Source organism: Fukomys damarensis, unplaced genomic scaffold, assembly GCF_012274545.1.
Source record: "Fukomys damarensis isolate Sample0158 unplaced genomic scaffold, DMR_v1.0_HiC HiC_scaffold_38, whole genome shotgun sequence".
Taxonomy (NCBI): Eukaryota; Metazoa; Chordata; class Mammalia; order Rodentia; family Bathyergidae; genus Fukomys; species Fukomys damarensis.
The window spans coordinates 12170129-12195292 of record NW_022900950.1 but is presented as its reverse complement, the minus strand read 5'-3'; the positions used below and the strand labels follow the sequence as shown (position 1 = coordinate 12195292).

At 36.7% G+C, this 25164-nt stretch overlaps 1 protein-coding gene across 3 annotated transcripts in view; it reads right to left on the bottom strand.

Annotated features, from left to right (window-relative positions):
• Naa15 (N-alpha-acetyltransferase 15, NatA auxiliary subunit) overlaps positions 1-25164 on the bottom strand; it is an 83685-nt gene that overhangs the window by 22187 nt on the left and 36334 nt on the right. For all 3 annotated transcript variants that reach the window (XM_010636266.2, XM_010636259.2, XM_010636271.2), the window contains exons 2-12: positions 20814-20898; positions 19815-19919; positions 16464-16621; positions 15621-15755; positions 13886-14039; positions 9972-10091; positions 8092-8187; positions 6228-6334; positions 4271-4343; positions 1266-1435; positions 33-185 (exon numbers count right to left, since the gene is read on the bottom strand). In XM_010636266.2, coding sequence (XP_010634568.1) covers positions 33-185; positions 1266-1435; positions 4271-4343; positions 6228-6334; positions 8092-8187; positions 9972-10091; positions 13886-14039; positions 15621-15755; positions 16464-16621; positions 19815-19919; positions 20814-20898 — 1356 coding nt within the window. The remainder of the gene's footprint in view (positions 1-32; positions 186-1265; positions 1436-4270; positions 4344-6227; positions 6335-8091; positions 8188-9971; positions 10092-13885; positions 14040-15620; positions 15756-16463; positions 16622-19814; positions 19920-20813; positions 20899-25164) is intronic.

Genomic DNA, 25164 nt, shown 5'->3' with positions numbered 1-25164 from the left:
CATTTATTCATAAGAACATTAGCTGTACAAACCCTTGTAAACTTTGAGCACATTTCTTCAGCCTCTTTAATCAGACTGGCTTTTAGCATGTATTTTGCACACTTGGAGTTGATAAATCTATCTGCTGTGTCCAAGGCCTGGGCTTCATCCATCCACCTTGCAGCTTCTTTAATATTCCCAGCATGCTTATAAAGCACAAAAGCAAAGCAACCAGTAAATATGTTAATTTTTGTTGGATGGGTCATTTTCTTCCCATTGGTAATTAAAATAAATGAAAGAAAAGGTATTCAGAATGTGAAGATGCTAATCAATGCAGAAACATGCATTCCTCTTTAAGTTCTTACATCTTTCTGGCCATCTAAAATGTAGGCTCTGATAACAAGGATGTTTTAACATTATACCTATCTTGTGTACAGCAGTACTTGGCACATAGTAAACACTCAAAAAACTGTCAAATTAAAGAATAAATAATAATATAAACCTTTAAGAACAACACAATTCAATATAGGTAAAGTGATGGCCACTTTCTATCCAAAAAATCCTGGAAACATTAGTGATCCAATCAGACCAATGATTCTCATTCAAACTCATCTAAGTAGTAGCACAGCTACAAAAGTAATGAGCAAAACCTGGCTTTTAAAGTGCTGGGGATGCAGCTTAGCCACAAAGCACCTAACTAGTATGCTTGAGGCCCTGTTTTCAATCCCCAGCAACATGCCACCACAAAACTACCACTTAAAATATAATGAATTTCATAATTTTCTTGCTAAACGAAACTGCTTTACAGCTATTCCCTCAACAGCTTTACTAAATTTTTTCAACAAGACAGAAAGGAGCCAATTTTAAGATGATGCCAGAACATCTAACTGGAGAGTCTCAGGCAGAGCCCAGGAACTAGAGTCAAAAAAATAATGAAATCTTTGCAGTTTCACTTCATCAGATATTGATTTGTGATCATACTAAATTATTAATTAAAATATACTTTATAGTAAATACCATACTCTTACTCACCAAAGAGAATAACCAGATATATAAAAATACATGAGAATATATGCATGAATAGCCTCACATGTGTAGATATAGGTATAGTTAGGTAATCAAACAAGTATGGCTATGACTAATAACATTAGAGGAAATCAGACTGAGAAGTATTTTTTATTCCACATTTTCTTGCATCATACATGTCATTTTTCTTATATTTAGAATCCATAAAATATCTAAAAATTTATGATACATATAATTACCTTAAATGGGGGGATTTTTACCTTATAGATTTTAGCTTTCACAAGAAAGAGTTCTATCAACGTAGGTGTACTCTCAATAGCAGTATTTATATATTCCAGAGCAATAGATGGCTGACCAATTTTGTCATAGTGTTGCGCCAAGTAGTACTGGACCCAAAGTAATGTGGTTGGTGGCTCCTCCTTCCCATCATCTTTACAAAGCAGGAGTGGGGGAGACAGGGAAGAAATCAAGACTAGGCATTACAGATATGAAGAGTACATGATCAAAATGGCCCCCCCTTAAGGAAATTAGATTAGACGTTATTGATGTGCCCAGCTATAAAAATACAACTAAGAATGTAAGATCTTTGAAAGGGACCATGTTTTCTATTCTATACCCACACTGACTCTTGGCATAATGCCTTGCATATAACTTTTTATAACAAATATGACCAATAAATAGGCTCAACCCTGTAACTAACTAGAAAGAAAACCAGAAGGATGTTGCAGGGCAAGGTGGTGTATTAAAACTAGAAGAATGTATGAGTCAGGAGGCTGGAGGTAGGAGGATGACCTAAAATAAATTCTTTCATTAATCTGAGATTAAAAAAAGGATTGCTTGAGTTTTAATGTACTAAATTGTGCATAAATATATAATGTGGTTATTTGAAATTTTGATGGTAATCTTAGTAAAATGTAATATTATGTTAAATATACAAAGATAAATTAGCCTGAGTAAAAACTATACCCCAAAAATGAGATGACAATTAGAAAAAACATTCTCTATTTTAATTCATGATTTAATATACACAAAAGAAAATGTGTAAGTTAAATATACAAATCACACATTTAAAAATTTTAATACTAATTTCTACAATCTAAGAAATGCTACTTGCTTTTAAAGAAAGCAATATATTGCCTTTTTTCCCCCTAGTAAAAGCAGGATGGCTCAGTGGACAAACAATAGGAGTGGAACTCACCAACTCCAGATCTAACAGATCTGCAACAAAAGTGCTGCATATTCTTGGGCATGTCACTGAACCTCTTCCACATTTGTAAAATATGTAGGAAAATGCTGATAACCAAAGGAACATGACGATGGTTAACCAATGAAACCATAGTAACGCCTTCTAAAAAGTACTATCAAAATTAACCTGAGACCTAGAAACAATAAACAATAGCAGTGTCTACTCTGGATTCTACCACACTGGGCTTTCCCACTATGGGAACCAAAAGTCCTTAGAAAAAACAACTGATTGTTGATCTTCACTGGCAGTGTATAAGATATACTGTAATACCTTGTCATATTAAACAGCTATCAAATATTGCCATGGAATGTGAATTCTGGAGCCATGTGAAGTTTAAATAGCAAGTTTGTTTAAACCCAAATTAGCATCTTTAAAAATTTATTTGCCATCTCTGAAAAGTGAACCTTCAAAGAAGAATCAAGTGATTCTTTTGAAAACTTACAAAAAAGGGAGGTGTTATCATGCTTTTCCTACACAAATGGAAATACTAGGTAACAGTCAAATAACAGATGAAATAAAAAATTGCCTTTTAAGATATTAACAATATGTCTACTGGTGAAAGAATACACCACCTATAAAATAATCTTGCTCACCATCCTTACACTGAAAAAAACAAAAACAAAAGCAAAACAACAAAATGTAATCTCACGAACGCTCTAGTCAGACTTACTAGAAGATTCCATAACAACAAATGTTCTATTTTTAAAATGTTATTATTATTACTATTGGTTTTTTGGTACTGGTATCGAACTCAGGACCTTGCACTTGCCAGGCAGGCACTGTACTGCTGAGCTACATCGCCGACTTATTCTTGTTTTTTGAGACAAAGTCTTATTTTAAGTCCAGGCTGGCCTTGAATGTATTATATAGCCCAACTGGCCTCACACAAGTGTTAGGATTACAGGTTACACTACGACATCTGGAAACAGAAATGTTTTATATTTGTCCTGACCAATATGGCAGCATTGGTTATTGTGTTATAACCAAGCAACTAAATATTTTATGAATCTTTGTGTTAATTAGCTACCAAGGTTAATACTAAAACACTAGATACAACTCCACATCCAACTACCACCTTACATAAAATTCAGAGGCTATACCAAGACTGATTATATAAAGGTACAAATTTCCAACAGTGTCATTATATTACATACATTAAATGTACCAATAAAATTAATTTTTAAAAAATTCAGAGGATAGAAAAATAATAATTAACATATGGTATATTCTGCAAGATCCAGACAAAGAAAATACAAGGGAAAAACTTCTTCAACAAATAATTTGAAGAGAGAAAGAGAAATCACTGCATTATAGGAGCTTATGAGACATATTAACCAAGCTCAGAGCATAAACTTCAATTGAATTATCATTCAAACAAACTTAAAGGAGGCCGGGGATTTAGCTCAGAGGTTCTGCCGCCTGCCTTGCAAGCGCAAGGACCCAAGTTCAATCCCGGTACGAAAAAAAAAAAAGACACAACATTTCATAATTAGAAAGTACTAATTTTCAAGTGTGACAGTGGTATTATGTTTATGTTTTAAGTTAAGTTCCTTATCTCTGGAGAATACTGCAATGCTCTCAATGAAAGGACGTGATGTCTAGAATTTGCTTTGGAATATAGGAATAAAGGCAAGTAAGAAAGACTATCAATGAAACATTTGGACGTGAATTCAAAACTTACTAAAGTTAAATGAAGCGTAAATGGAGGGTCATTATATCATGAAATCTATCTTTTTTTCAGCTTCAAATCTTTTGACAGTGATACCTGTTTCTTCATTAGCAAAACATTCAAATCTAATCTTACAGATGTTAAGCTTTATATAAAAGTTTTTTCCAATATACTGTGATTCTCTTCGAATCAGGTATCATTACACAACATGCAAATTATTGGATCACCATTCTAATGGGAAAATATTTAAATGCACCATACTTATTGTCTAAGTAATACTGTCCTACAGCCTAAGAATCATAATGTATTGAAATTTTCAAGATTTTTTAAAAAAAAATTTGAGCACTTACCATTGGGGTTAAATAAACGGCAGCTTTTTAGAGAGGTTTCATAACCTACTACTAATTCTTCTATGATTGCCACCTAGAGTACAAACACACAAGCACACTTTAATAGAAAAAATAGTTACCGTTGTGCAAAATGTCTTATTTTACTACTAAAAGATTAAACACTCCAACACATGCACACATTTTTATAAATTTCTTCAACCTCTGGGTAAAAATTTTAAACTATTTGTGAAGTATGCATTAAAACATATGTTTTTTAAAAGCTCACTGATAACAAAAATAAGTAAAAGCTTACTGATAAGCTAATTTTCTCCACTAAAAAATATCAACTGAACAAGAAATCGGCAAAGGGTTAAACAAGGCAATGATGTACATGATTTATATCTTGATTCATTTTTATCTCAGATCACATAAATAATGCCTACGATTAATGTCTGCTCTTTAAAAATCAAGAATTAAATATTATGTGAAAAAATAATTTTCCATGAATAGATGGTAGCAAACAATTCTAAATTGCATATTCCAGGAGAAACCATTAATAAAACTGAATCACAGAACAGTAGGGTGTCTGAGGTCTAGAAGAATGAGTAGCACACTAGGTTGTGATTTTCCCTGAATCTTGACTATACTATTTTCCCCAGGGTTTGAGAGCAAGCCTGAAATTTTTCAATAATTCTATTTTTTAAGCTGAGCACAGTGGCAAATGCTGATTGTTCCAGCTACTTAGGAGGCTGACACAGTTGGACTGCTTGAGCTCAGGAGTTCAAGGCCAGCCTGAGTAATACAATGAAACCTCATCTCAAAAAATTAAAAATAAAAAACCAAAGCAGACAATATTTCCCGTCTTTGCTTAATCTAGTTTTAGGGATTTCTATTACTATAGAAGTTCTCTTAAACAACTACTTCACTTAACCAACTCAACACATCAACACTGGCTTCTAATTCTGAGTAAACTGTGAAGTCTGAAGGGCCTTAGGCAGATTATTCTGGAGGTCCTGTGCTACCCTCCCACAAATTAGTCCACAGTCTTACTAAAATTCAATTCTGTGTTTCTGACTCTATTTTAGTAAGTCATATTTATTATCAACAGGCGGAACTATTATAGTGGAAGAATTTAATTCCATAGTATATAAGCTTAAGATACTAGAAAAACAAGAACTATTTCCATAGGTTGAACAAGATGGAAAAATTCAAAGATAAATTTCAAAGTTTAAGCCAAATTTAAGTGTAAATTAGAAAAGTATAAATAGAATTGTAGGGCTCTATACTTAAAACTACTTCACAAGCACCAAACTGTCACTTTTTCAAATCTAGAAATAACAGGTGATTTATTCAAGTGACAAGAGAGAAATCTTTAAAATAAAGCCCATACACCCTGGGCTTCTCCGGACTGGCAATTAAATGTACACTGAATGTTAGACATATTTAATTTGTTCCATCTTTCTGATTAATTTCAATGTAATTAATTTATTTTTAATCCAAACAAGATGTCTAAATAATCTAAAGTAGGATTCAAATAGCCTCTAAAAATGCATTTTTGAATATTATATAACACATAGCTAGCTGAAAGAGTAAGTTGACTTACTGGGACAGAAAACAATCCGTCTGATAGAATTTTTTTCTAACAAATAAAAACAGAGAAAGCTAAAACTTGGATTTTAAAATAATTTCTGACGACTGATAAGAAAAAAAGAGTAGAGAAAATGTTGGAGAAATTGATACCTTGCTAACTTTTCAGAATCTACATGGACTCATTACAGTATATAGCAAAAAGAAAGAAAAGAAAACAAAGAAGTTAAAAAATAAAAAGGAAGAAACAGGCATAGAAGCACTTAAACTTGAAGCTAGAATGACTGATAGCAGATTCACAAAACATGCACTGCTGGGTACAGATAATCAGCAAACATCCCAAACACTGAGCAAAGAAATGGTAGCTAAATGAAAATATATTTTGCTTTACCTTTTCTTTATCTTTGTATAAGGACCGCAAAGTATTGAAGACTGGTGGACAACCCTTGCTGAAATTCATCCTTAGGAATTTATCCAAACATTCTTTGAACTTCTCACCTTAGGGGGGAAAAAAAAAAATCCTGCTGGCTTACACTCATGCAGAGACAATTCTAACAACACATACCTTAGCCTTAATAGGTATCCTCATACCTAAAAGCCAAGAAAAGAATCTTTAATGCAGACTCTTTAATCACAACATGTTGGGCCGGGGATTTAGCTCAGTGGTTTGGTGGCCTGCCTTGCAAGTGCAAGGACCGGAGTTCAAAACTCAACACCAAAAAAAAAAAAAAATCACAACATGTTGACTTGACTAGATTAAGAAATGCCTAGCAGATCAATAAAGCACATTTCTGGGTGTGTCTGTAGATGACTGCCATGTAAGTCAGCAAACTGATGGAGGGAGACCCACTCCACTTGTAGGTGGCACAAATTAGATGCAACCTGGATGGAATAAAAAGGGAAAGATGCATGCCACTTTTAAAGAGTTCCAGTCTTGAAGCATCTCCAGTTTCTTTAGCCTTCCCTTGCAGGCTCACACTGGCCACTTTCCAGTGAACTCACTGGCTTTTGATCTGGACTGGCACTGATCCTTGATGCCTCCTGTTTCTGTAGCTTCCATCTTCTTCGGCTGAGCAGCTGTGCTGGATCCTCTGGCTCTCTAATGCTTAGCCAGCCACTGTAGATTTCACCTCTACTGTAAGCCTACCTAATAAATCTTCTTACATAATTATACATATATTTACTATTGATTCTGTTCCTCTAGAGAACCTTAACTCATACAGATGGAGGTGAGGGGTGGACACTGATGTTGAGTACACCTGACCATGTGGTTCAGAAGCCTTTCAAACTAATTTGCAGGAAAAGCTTGGAGATGTGATCTAGAGAAGCCCTGCAACACTGTATGCAGGGTTTGATGGGTGAGTCTGGTTGGAGCTCAGAAGACTAGAATGCTGACAAAAATTAGGCCATAAAGGCCACAATCATAAGTTTTCAAATGGGAACAAAGGCTATACCGGAAACCAGACTAGAGGTGATTCACGTTTCATTCTGGTAAAGAATCTGTCTACATTTTGTCCACGTCCTCAGACTAATTAATCTGGTGCAGGAAACTTTAAGGAGGCCAATGTTTAGGCTGTGGCATGGGTACTGCTGGCTGACTTTAGCCAGATTAATAGTGAGAATCAGAAACAAAACACAGAGTTGAAGGAAGAGAAGCCTGGTCAGAAAGGAGGCATGTGTGAAAGTGGGGCCAAAGAGTATGGTGGCTGAAAAGATTAGCAATAAAAAGAAGCCAAATACTCTGCATCAGGACAACAAAAGGAAAGAAAGCTTAAAGGCATCTAGGAAATCAGCAAGACAAAAGAGCCCCTGGGCTCCTGGCTCTGGAAGAGTCATCCAAGGATTATCTCCGGGTTCATTTTATCATGCCTAGCCATCCAAGCACCCAGAAGCCACTGCAGTCATGTTCCAAGGAGACCTGGTTACTACCCTGTAGCCAGCCAACCATGAAATGAATCCACTGGAAACTGTGGTGGCTCACACCGGTAATCCCAGCACTCAAGAGCCTGAGGCAGGAGGATCACTATGAGTTCGAGATCAGCCTGGGCTACATAGTGAGTTCCAGGTCAGTCTCAACTACATAGTGAGACCTTGTCTCAAAAACAACAACAGCAACAACAAAAAAAATAAATTACAAGTGTTAGGTCTTTTGTCCCAGCAATGGGAAAGTTACTAATACAATCATACTTACAAACTAAGAAAAGAAACTAAACTCACAACAACATTTTCATTTCTTTGCAGTTATTTTCACTTACCAGATAAAAAGTTTAATGGCAGCCTCCTTGGCACTAATCCCCTGGGATATTTAGTCCAGGCCTCCTCATATATTTTTAGCCGCTCAAACATATTAGCTGCAGACAAAGAAAAATTCTTTTTAAATGCAATTATATACTGTACATTTTTCTGGAAAATTGTTTCTCAAAGTAATTAAAATTTATATTAAAAGACAATTTGAAACTGCAAAGAAAATTATTTGTAATATTACCACCTAAATATATCAACAATCATTCTAGAATATTTCTAGTATTTTCATATTTTAAATGCCTATGATCATGTAAAACAATTTTCTTTTCTCTTCTCCCCTGTAACTCACCTGCTCTGATCTGTTCAGAGCTTCTGGATTTATCACCTATGTTCCATTTCTCCATACTCATTTTTTTTGTTTGTTTACTCACTGCAAATGATAAAAGCTTTCCTCAGTTTAGTCTTCCATTTCACTTATTTTTACACTCCTCAGCTTTAGCCTCTCTTCTATTCAACCCATTAAGATTGTCTTTTCAACAAATATGCTTTTCATTTCTCCAATTACTAATTAGTACTTTCTCCTTATTATTCATATTTTACAGGTGCAACTCCCTCTATTCATCTTGGAGTTCTTCGTCTCTATTCTCCCTGTGGCTAGCACTGAAGGTCATCATCCCAGGCATTATCCCCAGAACAGTTGGAGAAACTTTGTCATAATGTAATCTTCAGAGAGGTTTCTCTACATATATATATGGTATCCAGAATGGCTCACCACCAGCCTTGAAGGGAATAAAGCCTCTAATCAGATATCTTGGCTAAAGATCCTGACTATTTCCGAGCCTGTCCTCACAAGTAGACCCCACTGTGGGTAGAGTGGTAATGCTGAGGAGCACAGTCAGTCTCTGGATCCAAGTGTGAATGATGGAAATTTAAGCCCTCTTCCCACAAAATGAACGGTGGTGTTCATTTCACCTGGCTACACTCATGTGCCCCTGGGAGGTCACCATGCCACATCGTCCTTGCTTATTTCCTCTAGGAAAACACTTCCATTTCTGTCAGTGGAAACTTCCCTTTCATGTTTTTGATGCTACTGAACATTCATGATTTTTCTTTAAAGCTGTCTCTGTAGTCTGTTCTCAATCATTTCTAACAATCTGTAGAAGAGAGATTTCAAAACATGCTAAATCTGGCATATAAAGTGAAAACATGCTATGCAGGGTTTTTTGGTGGTTTTTTTTTGGGGGGTACCAGGGATCGAACGCAAGACCTTGTGCTTGGCAAGGCAGGCGGCAGAACCACTAAGCTAAATCCCCTGCCCTGCAATTCATTTTTTAATTCAAAATTTGAATTCTTAACCACCAGTTCTTGAGCTGTGCTTTTCAAACAGTCAGCAAAATAACATTAAAAGAAGTGCTTATGGGGGGGTGAAGGGAGGGCAGGGACAACGGGAAAAAATGAGAACCAAGCCCTGTCATGTAAAGGTACAGGATCCCAGTAACGAATGTAACTGTAGTGTATACCTAGATTGTACCAATAAACTCAATAAAAAGAAAAGGAAAAAAAAAATCGATTATGCTGGGCGTGGTGGCGCACACTTGTAATCCCAGCATTTGGGAGGCTGAGGCAGGAGGATGGCTGTGAGTTCGAGACCAGCCCGGGCTACATAGTGAGTTCCAGGTCAGTCTCAACTACATAGTGAGACCCTGTCTCAAAAAACAAAACAAAACAAACACAAAACAACACAAACAAAACAAAACGAGAAGCAATTAAAATCTGGTGTTAACGGTCAGGGATTTAGCTCAGTGGTTCTGCCTCCTGCCTGCAAGTGCAAGGACCTGAGTTTGATCCCAGGCACCCCCCCAAAAAAATATCTGGTGTTAAGCAGCATTACCTGGCTTCAGTGCCTTTTCTAAGCCTTTGTAATAGGCCCAGTTTTCAGGGTTTCTCTCTTGTAATCCTCTGTAAACATCAGCAGCATCTTCCAGGCGACACAATTGCAAGAGAAGTTCCCCTGATTAAAAATAAGTAACAGTATTTGAGAAACTTTTTAATTTTCTTTCTCAAAATTTCTCTATAATTCATTTTAAAGCAGCAGTACTAAGTGCATGAATCTAGTATCCTCCTGCGTTCCCAGCTCCCTGCAAAAAGACTGTTTATTATTTTATTGTGTCCTTTTTTTGAAGTTCACAAAAATGCTATCCTCTTTATACCCTCCATTATTCAGGGAATCTGTCCAACTCCAAGCCACATTCCCACATTAACTGAATACACTATTATCAAGCGATCCTCCTCTCTTTGATTATTCCTGATAGTCTGTGAACAATTTGATTTAACAATCCCCCCCTATTTTTTTTTGGTACCAAGAATTGAACTTGGGTCCTTGCACTTGTGAGGCAGGCGGTGGAACCACTGAGCTAAATCCCTGGCCCCTAACAACCCAATTTAATACTCTAACCTTATCATCCCTTAATCAACTAACTCATTTTTGTCTCACTAAGCCTGCATCAACCTCAAAGAAAAATCAACTCCTAGATGCACTGCTTGTCTTCCCTGGGTGCATAACCAATCACATCCCCAAAAGCCATTAGATATTCCAAGTATCAAAATTAATCTCAAACCTGGCTTCCCCGTTTACCAATTTTTAAAGCCTGAATCAGTCCAACTGTTTGCTGCATTTTTCTCAGCAAGTCAGATAAGTGGAGACAAAAGTTTTCAATAGAAATACAGGGGCCCTAGTATACGGCCATACCACCCTGAATGTGCCCCATCTCATCTGATCTAGGAAGCTAAGTAAGGTCGGGCCTGGTTAGTACTTGGATGGGAAATACAAGGGCCTAAAGTCATAAAAGCTTCAAACAACACTCAGGATTTCTTTCCACATCCTTAATCAACTTTCAGTCATCAAATATATTATTTTCAAACCACTACTTCACTCTTGCATCCTTTACTTGCACCAGGTAATTTAAAATGATCACTTATGCCTGCCTCACAAGTGCAAGGTCCCAAGTTCGATTTCCAGTACCAAAAAAAAGAAAATCACTTAATGTGTATTTACTATGTATCAGTGACTTTTAAGTGCTCCTATGTGTTGACTAATTCAATTCTCAGAATTCCATGTAACACGTTCCTATTATTTTCATCATTTTAAAATAAAAAAAATTTTATGTAAACTTGAAAAGGGTCTTTCAGAGCCTATTGAGACTCTGAATGCAAGCAACTTACTACAAAAACCCATATTTTAAATATCTGTTCCAGTGGTTTTCAAGCAGGTTACATTTGGAAGTAACTAGAGACATTCTGATCATCACATTAAGGGTGGTGGACACTACTGGCATGTAACGTCCTCCAATGTTGAGCCCACAAATGATCTCCATCACCAGTAACTCAGGACTGAACTGTCAGCAATACATGTTGGAAAAGCCCACTCTACAGTAACCAAAAGCCAACTTCATGAAAAACAGAACAACCTGCCAATTTTACTACCTCATACTATACTTATTCCCATTTCTTTTCTTTTCTTTTCTTTTTTTTTTTTTTGGTACCGGGGATCGAACTCGGGTCCTTGCGCTTGCAAGGCAGGTGGCAGAACCACTGAGCTAAATCCCTGGCCCTCATTCCCATTTCCTCCACTTAATCTTCTCCCTCCTCTTTTGTGTGGAGGGAACTGGTAGTGTGAAGAATTAGTCAACATTTTACCTAACTCATCCAACCAAGAAACTTCCCAATTATCTTCACCATCTCATCCTTCCCCGTCAATTCCCAGCAATAATCCCTTTCCCGCCAGAATTCCTGAAGACTGATTTCTATTCAGTCTCCCTCTCTGTGTACACTTGTCTCCAAAACCTGGAGCAAAGTAGATATTCAGGACTGTAGGAAAAGCAGATGGCCTTGTTTCTTCCTATTTCACGTAGAAAATAGGGTTAAAGCCAGGCGTGGTGGCGCACGCCTGTAATCCCAGCACTCGGGAGGCTGAGGCAGGAGGATCACTGTGAGTTCGAGACCAGCCTGGGCTATGTAGTGAGTTCCAGGTCAGTCTCAACTATATAGTGAGACCCTGTCTCAAAAAACCAAAACCAAAAAAAAACAAAACAAAACAAACAAAAAAAAAACAGGGTTAAGTAGAAGACAACTCCCAAATATTCCTGACATCTACACTTACTTGCTCACACATACAACCACATTTTGTTCCTGCAGATGAGCTATTCATGATCTTATATAATATACCCTTTCACCTTTAGATCAGTGGTGGCAAACCTACAGCACACATGCTGTAGTAGGCTGTTTGTTATCATTGAAAGCACTAAAAGGTTCACCATTACTGCACTAGATCATAGACCCCCTACTTTGTCAAATATTCTGTATTTTTATCATTCCCCAGTTAGAATATTTTGTTAAAAGAAATTTTCTGATCCTGTATCCCCGTCTACCCATCATCATCTCATTTATTTCCTTTATGGCAAAATTCCTTCTATAAGTCATTTATGCATTCTTTCCTCAATTCCTCTACTCTCAATTTCATTTATAAAGACCTGATGTTTGGCCTTTTACTACCCCCCTTCACTCCAGATGCTCAGAAAATGTTTTAAAAATCAAGGATTTTTAAATTACTAAAAAATTACCGGTCAATTCTGAGTCTGAATCTAACTTGACCCTATTTGCCATTCTTTCTCACTATTAAAATTACTTTGCAGCCAGCGAGTGAATGAAATTTCTTCCAGACTTATGGCCATGACAGATCTTCTATCTTTAAGAATAACTGATTATAAGGGCTGGGGATTTAGCTGAGCACTATGGCACCTACTCACAAATGCAAGGTTGTGAGTTCGATTCCCAGTACAAAAAGAAAAAGAATAACAGATTATAAGCAGATGATTAAAAAGAGTTTACAGTTTACACTTATAGTTTACAAGTGAGCCCCAGAAGCCCTAGACTTGCAGTATTTCTTGCCAGGAGCAACATTCTATGGTGAAAATTCATTTCACAAATAATGGCTACCACTATGTTCACAGATTCTACACTTTCACAGTGTTCACCTTCCAGATGACCCAAAGAAATGTGAAACCAGCAAATTTCAGTTCCCTCATCTACAAGAGCAAAGCATTTCAAATAGGAATTCTTAAAAACTGATTGCCTTTTCAATCACTTCTTCCTATCATAATCCGCAAATATGAACACAAATTTTGTTTCCTTTCCTTCCAGAATTTACATTCTCAATATATTCTCAAAGATATTCAGATTAACACTCTAGAATATCCTGTATGTTCCTCAGTAAAGACTGACTTCACAATAATACATTACCAGCAATAAGAAATCTAGGACACACTACTTTCACTGAAATTTGGGTAATGGGCCAAATACTGAGACATTTAATCTTCTTGCCTTATAAAATTAAATAATTCTCTCATGTTTTGATCAAACCCTATAATATTCTCAATGCAAAGATAGTTTAGACGCATGAAAAAGGGAGTTTCATGTGCCTGCAGCCTCAGACACTTCCAACTGAGGAAGGAGGATCACCTGAGCCCAAGAGAATCACCTGAGACCTTCCTGGGTAAGACAAGACCTCTTCCCTAAAAACAAACAAACAAACAAACAAAAAAGGATACTTTATTAAGTAATTTCATTAAATGATTTTTATTTGCAATGAACTTCCTATATTTAAATGTAATTTTCCACATTACAATTACTCAATGTATTATTTTCCATAATAAAAAAGATGAATTACATGCAACTGTCAGCAATAATTAGTTCAGTTTTCAGCTTTGGTCTTTGCTTTCAAAAGTAGAATTACATTTAAAAAAATACCTTTGGTTTCTTCTACAGCAAGTTTATCACAAATCTGCTTTTCATAGGTACAAAGATGTTCCAAGGCTTCTCTATAGAGACCTGCTTCCCGAAGAACTTGATTTTGATATAAAAGTAGTTCACTATATTCATAATCCACTTTATCAGGGGATGTCTGTGTATAAATATAACGAATAGTAAAAATGCTGTTTTCCTATTGGAAAAGTATTTACATACCCCAAAATAAAACTCTAAAGTATCTATATACAGAGCAATGAAGTAAAGACAGTTTGCCTATAACTAATCAAATAATAACCCCTGCATACTTAATACAAAAAAAAATGGGAAAATTCATTGACAGCAGAATTCTAAATAATAAATCTAGATGGAATGACTGAGTCAGAGAATTTCCATTTTGCAACCATCAATCACAGTAATCATGGATACAGGCAAGCATCATAACCAATTAATGCTAAAAAAAGTGGTGAAAGTTTGATGAGGAACAGTCTATTCAGTCTTGGACACTTTATTAAATATGAAGAGTAAACAAAACAAAACCAAATTTGTAGCTGCAGATACAACCTTAACACATGGTGTGATAATAATCAAATGGAACAAAAGGACATCATGTACCTCTTGATACAGTGAACTAAGAAGGCCCCTGCTATGCTTTAGATATAGGTCTCCAAAAGGGCTCACTGTGTTGAAGACTTGGTTGCTGATGGGCTTGTGAGAAGTGACTGGATCAAGAGAGCTCTAACTTGGCCAATGGAGTAATCCACCAATGATATCGTCTTTGGTGACATTAGTTGGAGATGGTGCAAACAGGAGGTGAGGCATAGGTGGAGTGTATCATGAGGGTGTGACCTTGGGAACTATACCTGGCTCCTGGTCCCTTCCTGACTGGCTTTCTCACCCTACCTCCTCACTACTACGAGGTGAGTAGCTTCCCTCTGCCTTGCCGGCTGTCACGATGCTCTGCACTGCCACAGGCCTACAGCAATGACACGGCTGATCATGGACTGAAACCTGTGGAACAGAAGCCAAAATAAAGGCTTCCTCCTCTAAATTGAATTACATCAGTTATTCTGCCACAATAATGGAAAGCCAGCTAATACAGACGCATCATTCTATGATTTCCTGCCAAAAATGCAAAACTTCATCTAATAATGAGGAAACTTTCAAATTTAAATTGAGAAATTCTGCAAAAGCACCGCCTTGCACTGTTCAAAAACAGCAACGTCATGAAATACAAAGAACATCTTCTAAACTGAAAGGGACCGATGAGAAAAGAGGACCACATGCACATAAGGTATTGTTTCAAATGAGATACTAAAACAAAAGAGGGGGGATATGCTAGAAGGCATATAACCAGGACCATAAGTAACTTTTTAGCATGGACTATGCCTTAGATAATAATAGTCTATCAATGTTAAATTTCCTAATTTTGATGATCTGTATCTACAGTACTGAGAATTATAGTTGTTTTTAGAAACAAGAAAATGAAAGATGAATTTAAAAAAAAATTCTCAAATCAATTGTTCTCAAATCCTTAAAGAAAATTTAAAGAGATATAGGTACAGACATTTAAAGTACATATATCAAGGATTAATACACACAAACAAACGTTTATGTGGAGTTCTTTGTACTGTTCTTACAACTTTTCTGTAAGTTTGAAACCATCTTAAAATAGGTATACACACATTTTTTCTAGTTATGTTTTAAAATCAGACCTAATATACTAGTATGTTGTTACCTGTTGTGTTTTCCTAAATTCTCCTAAAATCTTTGCTGCCATTTCATAATCTTCTAATAAATGATAAGCAATAGCGTAACCAATCCATGATGCTCTCTGCGCTGGTCGAAGCTGAAGTAATTGATATCTCGTTTCCTTTAAGGGGGAAAAAGACTCTATTAGGTTTACAATTAAAATAAATAATTCTTTAAAAGATCAGATTAATTTACCCTATAGCAGTATGCATTTTGCAAAGGAACAATGACAAAATAGTTCAAACATTCATAGTGCGTACTTTCACAGAAGCAAAGAAATACTTGTTAAGAAACCCAATGACAACTCTAAACTAATCTTATGATATTCTTCATTTTCTGGTCTATCTATTCCAAGAATAAAGACAATATGACAAACATAATACAAAGGAAAAACATTATTCAAAAATTATTTAGAAAACAAAGTGCCTAAGCAGTAAGTTAGGAGCTCAGCAGGTACTACCATTTAAAAAAAGAGACTAAGTAAATACAAATCTGACTTAAGGGTTAAAACTGAAGCTACAGCTGGGCACTCAGAAGGCTGAGGCAGGAGGATCGCTGTGAGTTCAAGACCAGCCTGGGATAAACCATGAGTTCCAGAGCAGTCTGAACTACATAGTGAGACTCTGTCTCAAAAAACCAAAAACTGAAGCTACAGCCAGGGATTTAGCTCAGTGGTTCCGCCACCTGTCTCACAAGTGCAAGAACTTGAGTTGGATCCTTGGTACCAGGGGGGAGGAAAAAAAAAAAAAAATCAACCTTACACAGTAACCCAAATAATTTTCACAAGAACATATTTTTCTCTTAGAATAAAAAAGTCTATTTTACTTACCCTGTAACCCTCAAGATCTCGCATCTGTATTTGTAGTAAGGAAAGATCCCTTAAGATTTGAAGATTGTCTTTATCCCATTTTAGTGCATTTCTGTAACACTTAATGGCTTCATCATACTTCTTGTCTGACCTCTGAAGAAGGCCATATACATGCCAACCTAAAGAGTTTAGTTAAGGATACAACTTACATTCAAGACATACTATTCCAGGGCTGGGTATTAGCTCAGGAACCATTTATAAAATTATGAACTCAGGTGGGAGGGGGTGAGCACAGCGGCACATGCCTGCACCATGAATAAATTTTGCAATCCTAGCACCCTGGGAGACTGAGGCAGCTTGATCACCCAGGAAGCATGGAGAACTAGAACCATTTATAAAATTATGAACTCAGGTGGGAGGGGGTGAGCACAGTGGCACATGCCTGCACCATGAATAAATTTTGCAATCCCAGCACCCTGGGAGACTGAGGCAATGGAACTCAAAGTTTGAGCCCAACCTGGGCAATTTAGTGGGACCCTGACTCAAAATAAAAAAGGGCTAGCAATAGATATAGCTCAGTGCTAAAATCCTGGCTTCAATCCCCAGTACCAAAAGGGTAAGGAGGAGAGGGATGAATAAAAGGGAATTTAATAGTGTAGAAAACACAATTCATAGAGTCAGAGAAAATTAAGTCAAGTCTACCGTATAAACTCTGTAGTCTTACACAAGACGTCTCATTAAACAGAAAGAGTCCACAGAGAAAAGCCCAGCAGGGATGACTCAATGGGATATCTTCATGGCTGTATGAAGTAAGTGCTCCGTATCATGTAGATATTTTCTTTGGCTAAAAGTCTTTTGGACTGTACTTTTTAGTATGGTATCAAGGCCCTACAACTCACCTACATATAAAATTAAAAATTCACCCAAAGCAGGCCTGGGATTTAGGTCAGTGGCACTGCACCTGCCTTGCAAGTACAAGGTCCTGAGTTCGATCCCTGGTACCACCCAAATATATATATATAATTCAAAGAAATAACTACTTAAAATTCTTAATCAGGGTGTAGGTGATCAAAATAGTCTCTTACATTTAAAGAACATTAGGATACAAATAAGCAAAATGACAGCAGGCTGTAAAAAGAAAATTCTATGAATCAGGAAACTATTCCACTCCTCTAATACAAGTTTTTTCACTTCAGATATAAATTAATTCCTACAACAGTAACTCAACCCTACTGCCTTGGGTCTCTTCATTTTATCTCACCAAGATAATCTTTCTAAAACATGTAATTAAAAGGAAAAAATATTTCCACTCCCTTTTCCAGAAATCTACACTATGGCCAGGCGTCCTACACTACACTGTGTCTCAACTTCAATCTAACAGGTTTGGCTTGGGCTTCTCAATAGGCAATAAAATAAAGATAGTCTTGGATGGAACATATAATTAAAAATACATAGTATATTATTATAAATATTAATTAAAACTAAACTTGTTCATACCAAAGAAATGACAAAGTAAAGCTTGAAAAAATCCTCCCAGATGGTTGAGAAATGGTTTTAAAAATCTCAGAAACACTACCCTTTCAAACTTCTACTTTCTGGATTGACATTTCTTTGGCTAGTCAAAATGCTTTAATACTCAAAAATGTTCTGGACTGTACGCTTTTTGTAAGAAAAATCTGTACTGTTCTCATCACATGTTCAGATAGCAGAGGCCCAGTAAACATGTGAACACATTCTAAATCTCTTAAATCGAGTCACCTACAAAATAGGTACAAAAATATTGGTTAAAAACTATTTGAAATATAGCAACCCACAATTTTACACTTAGAGAAACTGAGCCTTAAAAGCACAAAGAAGGTGACTTGGGTTTTGAATCTAAGTGAAGTCCATTTCACTCCAAGCCTCTACTGCAAAATCTGTGCTCTGAATCAGTACACTCATTACACAGCCTTGTCTAAAGTTCTGGTTATGTGAAATCTGCATGATGCCTGTATGAGACCTGTAAAGATACTATGACAAAGTACATAAAACTAGATAATTTGTAAACAACAGAAATGCATGGTTCACTGTTCAGGAGGTGAGGAAGTTCAAGATCAAGGTGCCAGCACATTAAGCGCCTGGTTCAACTTGCTCTCTGCCTCAGAGATGATACATTCTGCCTTTGTCCTCACATGACCACTGGGGCCTCTTTTACAAGGGCATCAATCCCATCTGTGACGTCTCTACCCTAGGGACCTAGACCTCCCCAAATCATTCGACTGGTGATTAGGTTTCAAAATATGATTTTAGAGAGCCACAAAAATTTATAACATAAAATACCCCTTCCCTTTCTAAAGGGTCAACAGAGTTTTCAGTGTTTTGTTTTTCTGGAGACAGGGTCACCTGATGTAGCACAGACTGGCTTTGCCTCAAGGCAATCCTTCTGTCTCACCCTTGAGTGCTAAGGCTTGTCACCACACCAGGCTTGTTTTTGTTTTTTGAAATAGGATCTTGCTTTGTAACCTGAACCACTCTTTTTTTTTCTTTTTGCACCAGGAATTGAACTCAGGGACTTTTCCCTTGCCAGGCAGGTGCTGTAACTGCTGAGCTACACCCTCCGGCCCACCTGAGCCACTCTTGAACTGGCTATTCAACCCAGAGTGGCCCTGAACTCAAAGCAACCCTTCTGCCTCAGCCTCTAGAGTGACAAGATTACAAGCAGGGGTCACCATGCTTGGCACAGACATTTTTAAAGAGCAAGTCCCACTTATCTGTGAGCTACACACATCGTTAAAACATGGTAGCATAAACTAGGCATGGTGGCGCATGCCTGTAATCCCAGCACTCAGGAGGCTGAGGCAGGAGGATGGCTGCGAGTTTAAGACCAGCCTGGGCTACACAGTGAATTCCAGAGCAGTCTGAACTACATAGTGAGACACTGCCTCAAAAAACAAAACAAAAAAATAAACAACAAAAAAAACATGGTAGCATATAAAAATGTTCACTGAATAAAGGCAGCAGCTCTTCAAGAAAAGTAATTTCCACTGTAGTTGCACAAAAGAGGGAGTTAAAATTTTGTACTGTTGCTGGGCATGGCAGTGTACACCTGGGTGCACACCTGTGATCCCAGTACCCAGGAAGTAGAAGCAGGAGGATCACTGAGAGTTTGAGGCCAGGCTGGGCTACATAGAGAGACTCTGTCTCAAAAAACCAACAAAAGGACTGGGGATTTAGCTCAGTGGCGCTGTGCCTGCCTTGTAAGTGCAAGGTCCTGAATTTGATCCCTGGTACCAAACAGATAAACAAACAAACAAACAAAATGTATTTCTGTTAAACTGCTCCTTGGCTTAAAACACCCCACACAATACCTACAAACATATTTCAAAAGGATACACACATGACTCTTCAAGTCATTTCTCAAGCCTCTACGAACCAATTCATAAGCTTCTTCCTTTTTTCCCAAACAGTTCAATGTTAATCCTTTCATTGCCAGGGTTTCTATTTTTAATAACAAAGAAAAAAAAGTAAAATAAATGAAACATTAAAAATAAAAATAGTTACCAATAACAAAAATTAACCATAACCTCAAAATAAGAGCTGGTCTATGCTAAGTATTAAGTATTTCATTTCAAGGAGCTTACTGGGACATTTCCAAGTTTATACAGAATTAAAATGTTTTAACCACTCACCAGTCCAATTATTTACATACAGGTTGACCAAAATTTAAGTACTTTTTTCATTGATTTTTATAAAATAATAGGAAACATAAAAATGACAATTACACCAAAATTATCCCATACAAGAATCGACTGGTTAGAATGGCATCTGCCTGAGCGACACTTGAGTAAACTGTTAAGTGGTTAAAACTGGCAAACCAAGTAGCAGAGATTTCTAGATTCCATTCTTGGAAGCATGCCTAGATTCTTTTAGACAAAACATTCAAAATACATGCACATCTGCAAGCAAGATAATCTAGTAACTCAAATGCCAATCATGGATAATTAACTGTTCTTAGGTGAATTACATGGAATGACCTCATGTAATTACTCTTTTAAAACATGAAAATGTTTCCTGAAAACAGAATTTATTTCTGTGAAGCTAAGTTAAATGAAGGTTAAATTCCTCTTTTGATTAAAACACATAAACTACCTACATTTCTGGCTTTATAAATTTTAAAATGACTGAGATTACTAATAAATAAGTTTTTTAAAATGTCAAAAATATGTCATTTGCAATCAACAAATTAAAGGAGAGTTGTAGGAAATACTAAGTTTTTAGAAAAGAAAAAATGTTTCTCATTTTAGAAAGTACAGGTGAGTAACACAGCCCAGGTAGAGAGGCCGGCAGGGGTGCAGGAAGCCTTCTCTGGTCACGCAGAAGTGTACTACTCACCTCCATGTTCTGCAAACTTGGGATTAGAAAGAATCTGCTTACAGAATTTCAATCCATTTCTATACTGCTTGTGTTCATAGCATCTCTATCAAAACAAAAAAAGAAAAATGTGTTTAGCAAGAAATGCAAAAATTTAAAATTCAAGGTTAACCCCCCCCACACACAAGGTACTGAGGATTGAACCCAGGGCCTCACGAATGTTAGGCATAAGCTCCAGTGCTGAACCACATCTTCAGCCCTCAATATTAAATATTTTATTTTGTTAAACAAAACAGGACGTTATTTCCATATTCTTCAAAGTCCCACTAAGATGCTACTTAAAAACACAAAAGGAAAAGCTTTAAGGGGGGGGACTGCAAACACAGATTAAGAAAATTCATAGGCTCGCTAAAAAATAAATAAATAAAACTAAGTGTTATAGAAAGTAAAATAAAAAACAGGAGACATAAAAATTATATTTTAAGACATTTTATTTTAGTGAAGAAAAAAAATCTAAGTTTAAAAAGTCAAACAAGTCCGTACAAATGACCAGAAAAAAGACCCATACCATGGCACATAATCGTGAAATTTCAAAGCAAGGGAATAAAAAAGTACTTAAAACCTTCCAGGAAAGGAGAAAGTAACATGAAAAGGATCTATAATCAGAATGACACTGAATTTTTTCTGAAAATAATGAAAAACTGTTGAAAGCCAGAAAACAAATACACAGCCTTCAAAACTTTGAGTGAAAATTGAGTCCCAATCCCTAACCCTATGTCCAGCCAAGTTATCAAAAGTGTGAGAAAGATGACATTTCAGGGTTGGGGATTTAGCTCAGTGCAACGTGCCTGCCTCACAAGTGCAAGGTCCTGTGTTCGATCCCAGCTGTCCCAAGAGATGACATTTTTAAGGCTTTTCCAAAAGCCAGAAAACCAGGCAACTGACAACTATGAAGTACACTGCAAGGAAAACAAAAGCTTGTTTAAGAAATAGCATGTGGATTTGAAGGGACATTAGGCGTAATAGTGAACAATATATACATAGTTATAAAAAAGCAAATAATCAGTGCGAGTTCATCAAAACTTGGAAAACAGGAAAAATGAGGAGGAAATTTTAAGTCTCCTTGATAGCAACCAAAAGCCAATAAATGTCTGAGGTGTGTATCAAGAAATAGCAAAATATTATTAAACAAGGCAAAAACCAGAAAATGTAGTTAAGAGGATTGCAGTTGCTTCAGTCTAGAGCTGGAATATAAGTGAACAGGGGGAAATAAGGGACATATTTTTTTGTCATAACCCTTTTAGTGCTAGCCAACATAGGTAACAACATACAATTTCATTTAAGAAAAAAAAAAAAAATTCCAGTGCTGGGTGTGGCAGCATACACCTGTAATCTCAGCACTTGGAAGGCTGAGGCAGAAGGATCATCAGGAGTTCAAGGCCAGCATTGACTACATAGCAAGACCCTGTCCCCCAAAATAAAAAATACCCAAAACATTCAAAGCTTTATATTTGTTATCCAAAACAACTCAAGCTCTTCACCTAAAAGGTCAGATGAACTGATGCCAGGTTTCACTGTCATAAATAAATTTTATATACAACTTTTTCTGAGGCCATATAATCAAATCTGTGAGGGACAAGTAATGCAAGTGATGACAGAATCATAGTGGAAAATGTGCAGAAACAAAACAATGAAAATGCAAATTTTTATATTTAGTATCAAGAAATTCAGCTGATGGTACAAGTGAACTGGAGTTGTTCTGTAACCAATTATGTACTCACTGCCTCTACTTGTTATATATTATGTTGTCTCAAACATAATATATACCAAACACGACTGATTTTCCCCCTAAAATTTATTCTTCATTACCATCCCAGAAGATGCCTTCCCTTCAACTCAACCGGATGATTTAAAAAACAAAAAGAACAAAAAAAAAACTCATGTTTGGTGTTTCTCCTTCCTTGTACTTCTACTCTCTCAAGGGGCCCATCAGCCCAGTTTCTCTACAACAGCTTCCTTACTGGTGCGCGGATTTTCTCCACCCTCGGTAATCAAGGATCTCCTCAGCAGGCATAGTGCCTTGGGAGAAAGAACAGAATGAGTAACTCTGGAACTACACTAACATGTGCGGCCCCAAACATACAATGGCCAACAAACTAAATGTAGTGTTTCTCCTTGCTTAGCAGAAAGCTTAAACACAGTTTTTCTTCTAATAGTAAATAACGAGCAAAATAAACTATGACATAAAGACTAATCTAGTAAAAAAGAATGATGGCGCAACTTGTTGCTGTTTCTGGGAAAAAAAGAGGCTAATAACTGCCACCGCTCATAAAATCAGCATTACCCTTCTAAGATATTTCTTAGGGATACTCTGGGAAAATGTAGTCCGCTTTCTCTCTAAGATCTGTTAGTGACAAAAATGCTCACTTTCACCACTTTTACACCACACAGCACTGGAAATCACAGCCACAACAACCAACAAGAAAAAGAAACAAGGTTTTCAAACTGGAAAAGAGCAAGTCAAACTATCACGATTTGCAGATGACATGATCGTATATAAAGAGAACCTCCGATGCCACCAAAAACTTTTAGAAATGCATATATTTAGCAAAGCTTCAGGATACAAAATCAACAATCAAGTATCAGTAGCACTGCTATATACCAATAATCAATTATCTGAAATAGAAATCAAGAAAATAATCCCATTTACAAAAACTAAATATTAAAACACAGGACAGAGGTGAATGAGCTCTGCAATGAAAATTATAAAATAATTGATTAAAAAAGACACAAAAATGGAAAGGGATGTCATATTCCTGGATTCAAAGAATCAATGCTATTAAAATAGCCATATTACCCAAAGCTTTCCTTTTAACACATAAAGAACTCAATGCAATTCTGATAAAAATATCAACGACAATCTCCACAGTACTAGGGACTAAATCCTAAAATCTGTATGGAACCACAAGAAACCCTGAATAGTCAAAGCAATCTTCAGCAAAAAGAACAAAGCAGTAGGCATTTTAATCATTTTACTTCAAAATACACTAAAATGTTGGGTGTAGTGACATACACTTGTAATCCCACCACTGGGAGGGGTGGCAACAGATCTAAATAGTTCTTAAAAGAAGACATACAAGCAGGTGTGGTGGTGAATGCCTGTAATTCTGGCACACAGAAGGCTAAGGCAGGAGGATCACTGCACGTTCAAGGCCAGCCTGGGCTATATAGTGAGTTAAACAAACAACAAACCACACACACACACACACACACACACACACACACACAATAAAACAACAACAACAAAAGACACAAGAATAGCCTACGGATTATATGAAAAAATGCTGAGTATCAGTAATCATCAAGGAAATACAAATTAAACCACAGTAAGATAACCCCTTACTCCAGTGAGAATGTTTATGATTTTATAAGACTGGTTATAACAGTGCTGTTCAGGATGTAAAAAGGGGGGAAACCCTAGCATACTACTTACTGATGGGAATGCAAATTAGTACAATCATTATAAAACAGTGTGGCAGTGTCTCAAAAACTCAAAACAGAACTACATATGATTCAGCAATCCTACTCCATATAAACACAGTAAATATTTACATATGTCCATCCAAAGGAAATTAGTATATTGAAGCATGAGCACTCCATGTTTACCACAGTACTATTCATAATAACCAAGAAATATAACTAAGTACCCATCAGCTGACAAAGAAAAGGTAGTACATATACACAATGGAATATTACTCAGTCATAAAGACCAAAATCTCATCATTTGTGACCATGCGGATGAAACTTGTGATCTTTAAGTGAAATTAGCCAGGTACAAAAAGATATGCACTGTGTAAAAACGTGGATGTCAGAGAAGCTGAGAGTAGTAGCATGGTGATTCCCAGAAACTGGAGACCACAGGGAAGAAGCAGGATGGGGAGAGCAGCTCAGAGAGTACTAAATTACAGTAAGATGGAACAAGTGCCAGTGTACTACTGCACAACAGGGTAACTACACAATGTACTACATATTATGAAGCCAGAGGACAGGAATTTGAGTGTTTTCAGCATCAAGAAATAATACATGTCTGAGCAGATAAATGTTTATCCTGATCTGAACATTACACAATCTATACATGTACTGAAATACTGCACAATATTCCATGAAGTACAATTTTTATTTTTTATGTTATTGGTTTAAAACAAATTTTGTTTAAACTTTAAAAATTTTTAAATGTGAGCTGGGCGTGGTGGCGCATGCCTGTAATCCCAGCACTTGGGAGGCTGAGGCAGGAGGATCGCTGTGAGTTGAGACCAGCCTGGGCTACATAGTGAGTTCCAGGTCAGTCTCAACTACATAGTGAGACCCTGTC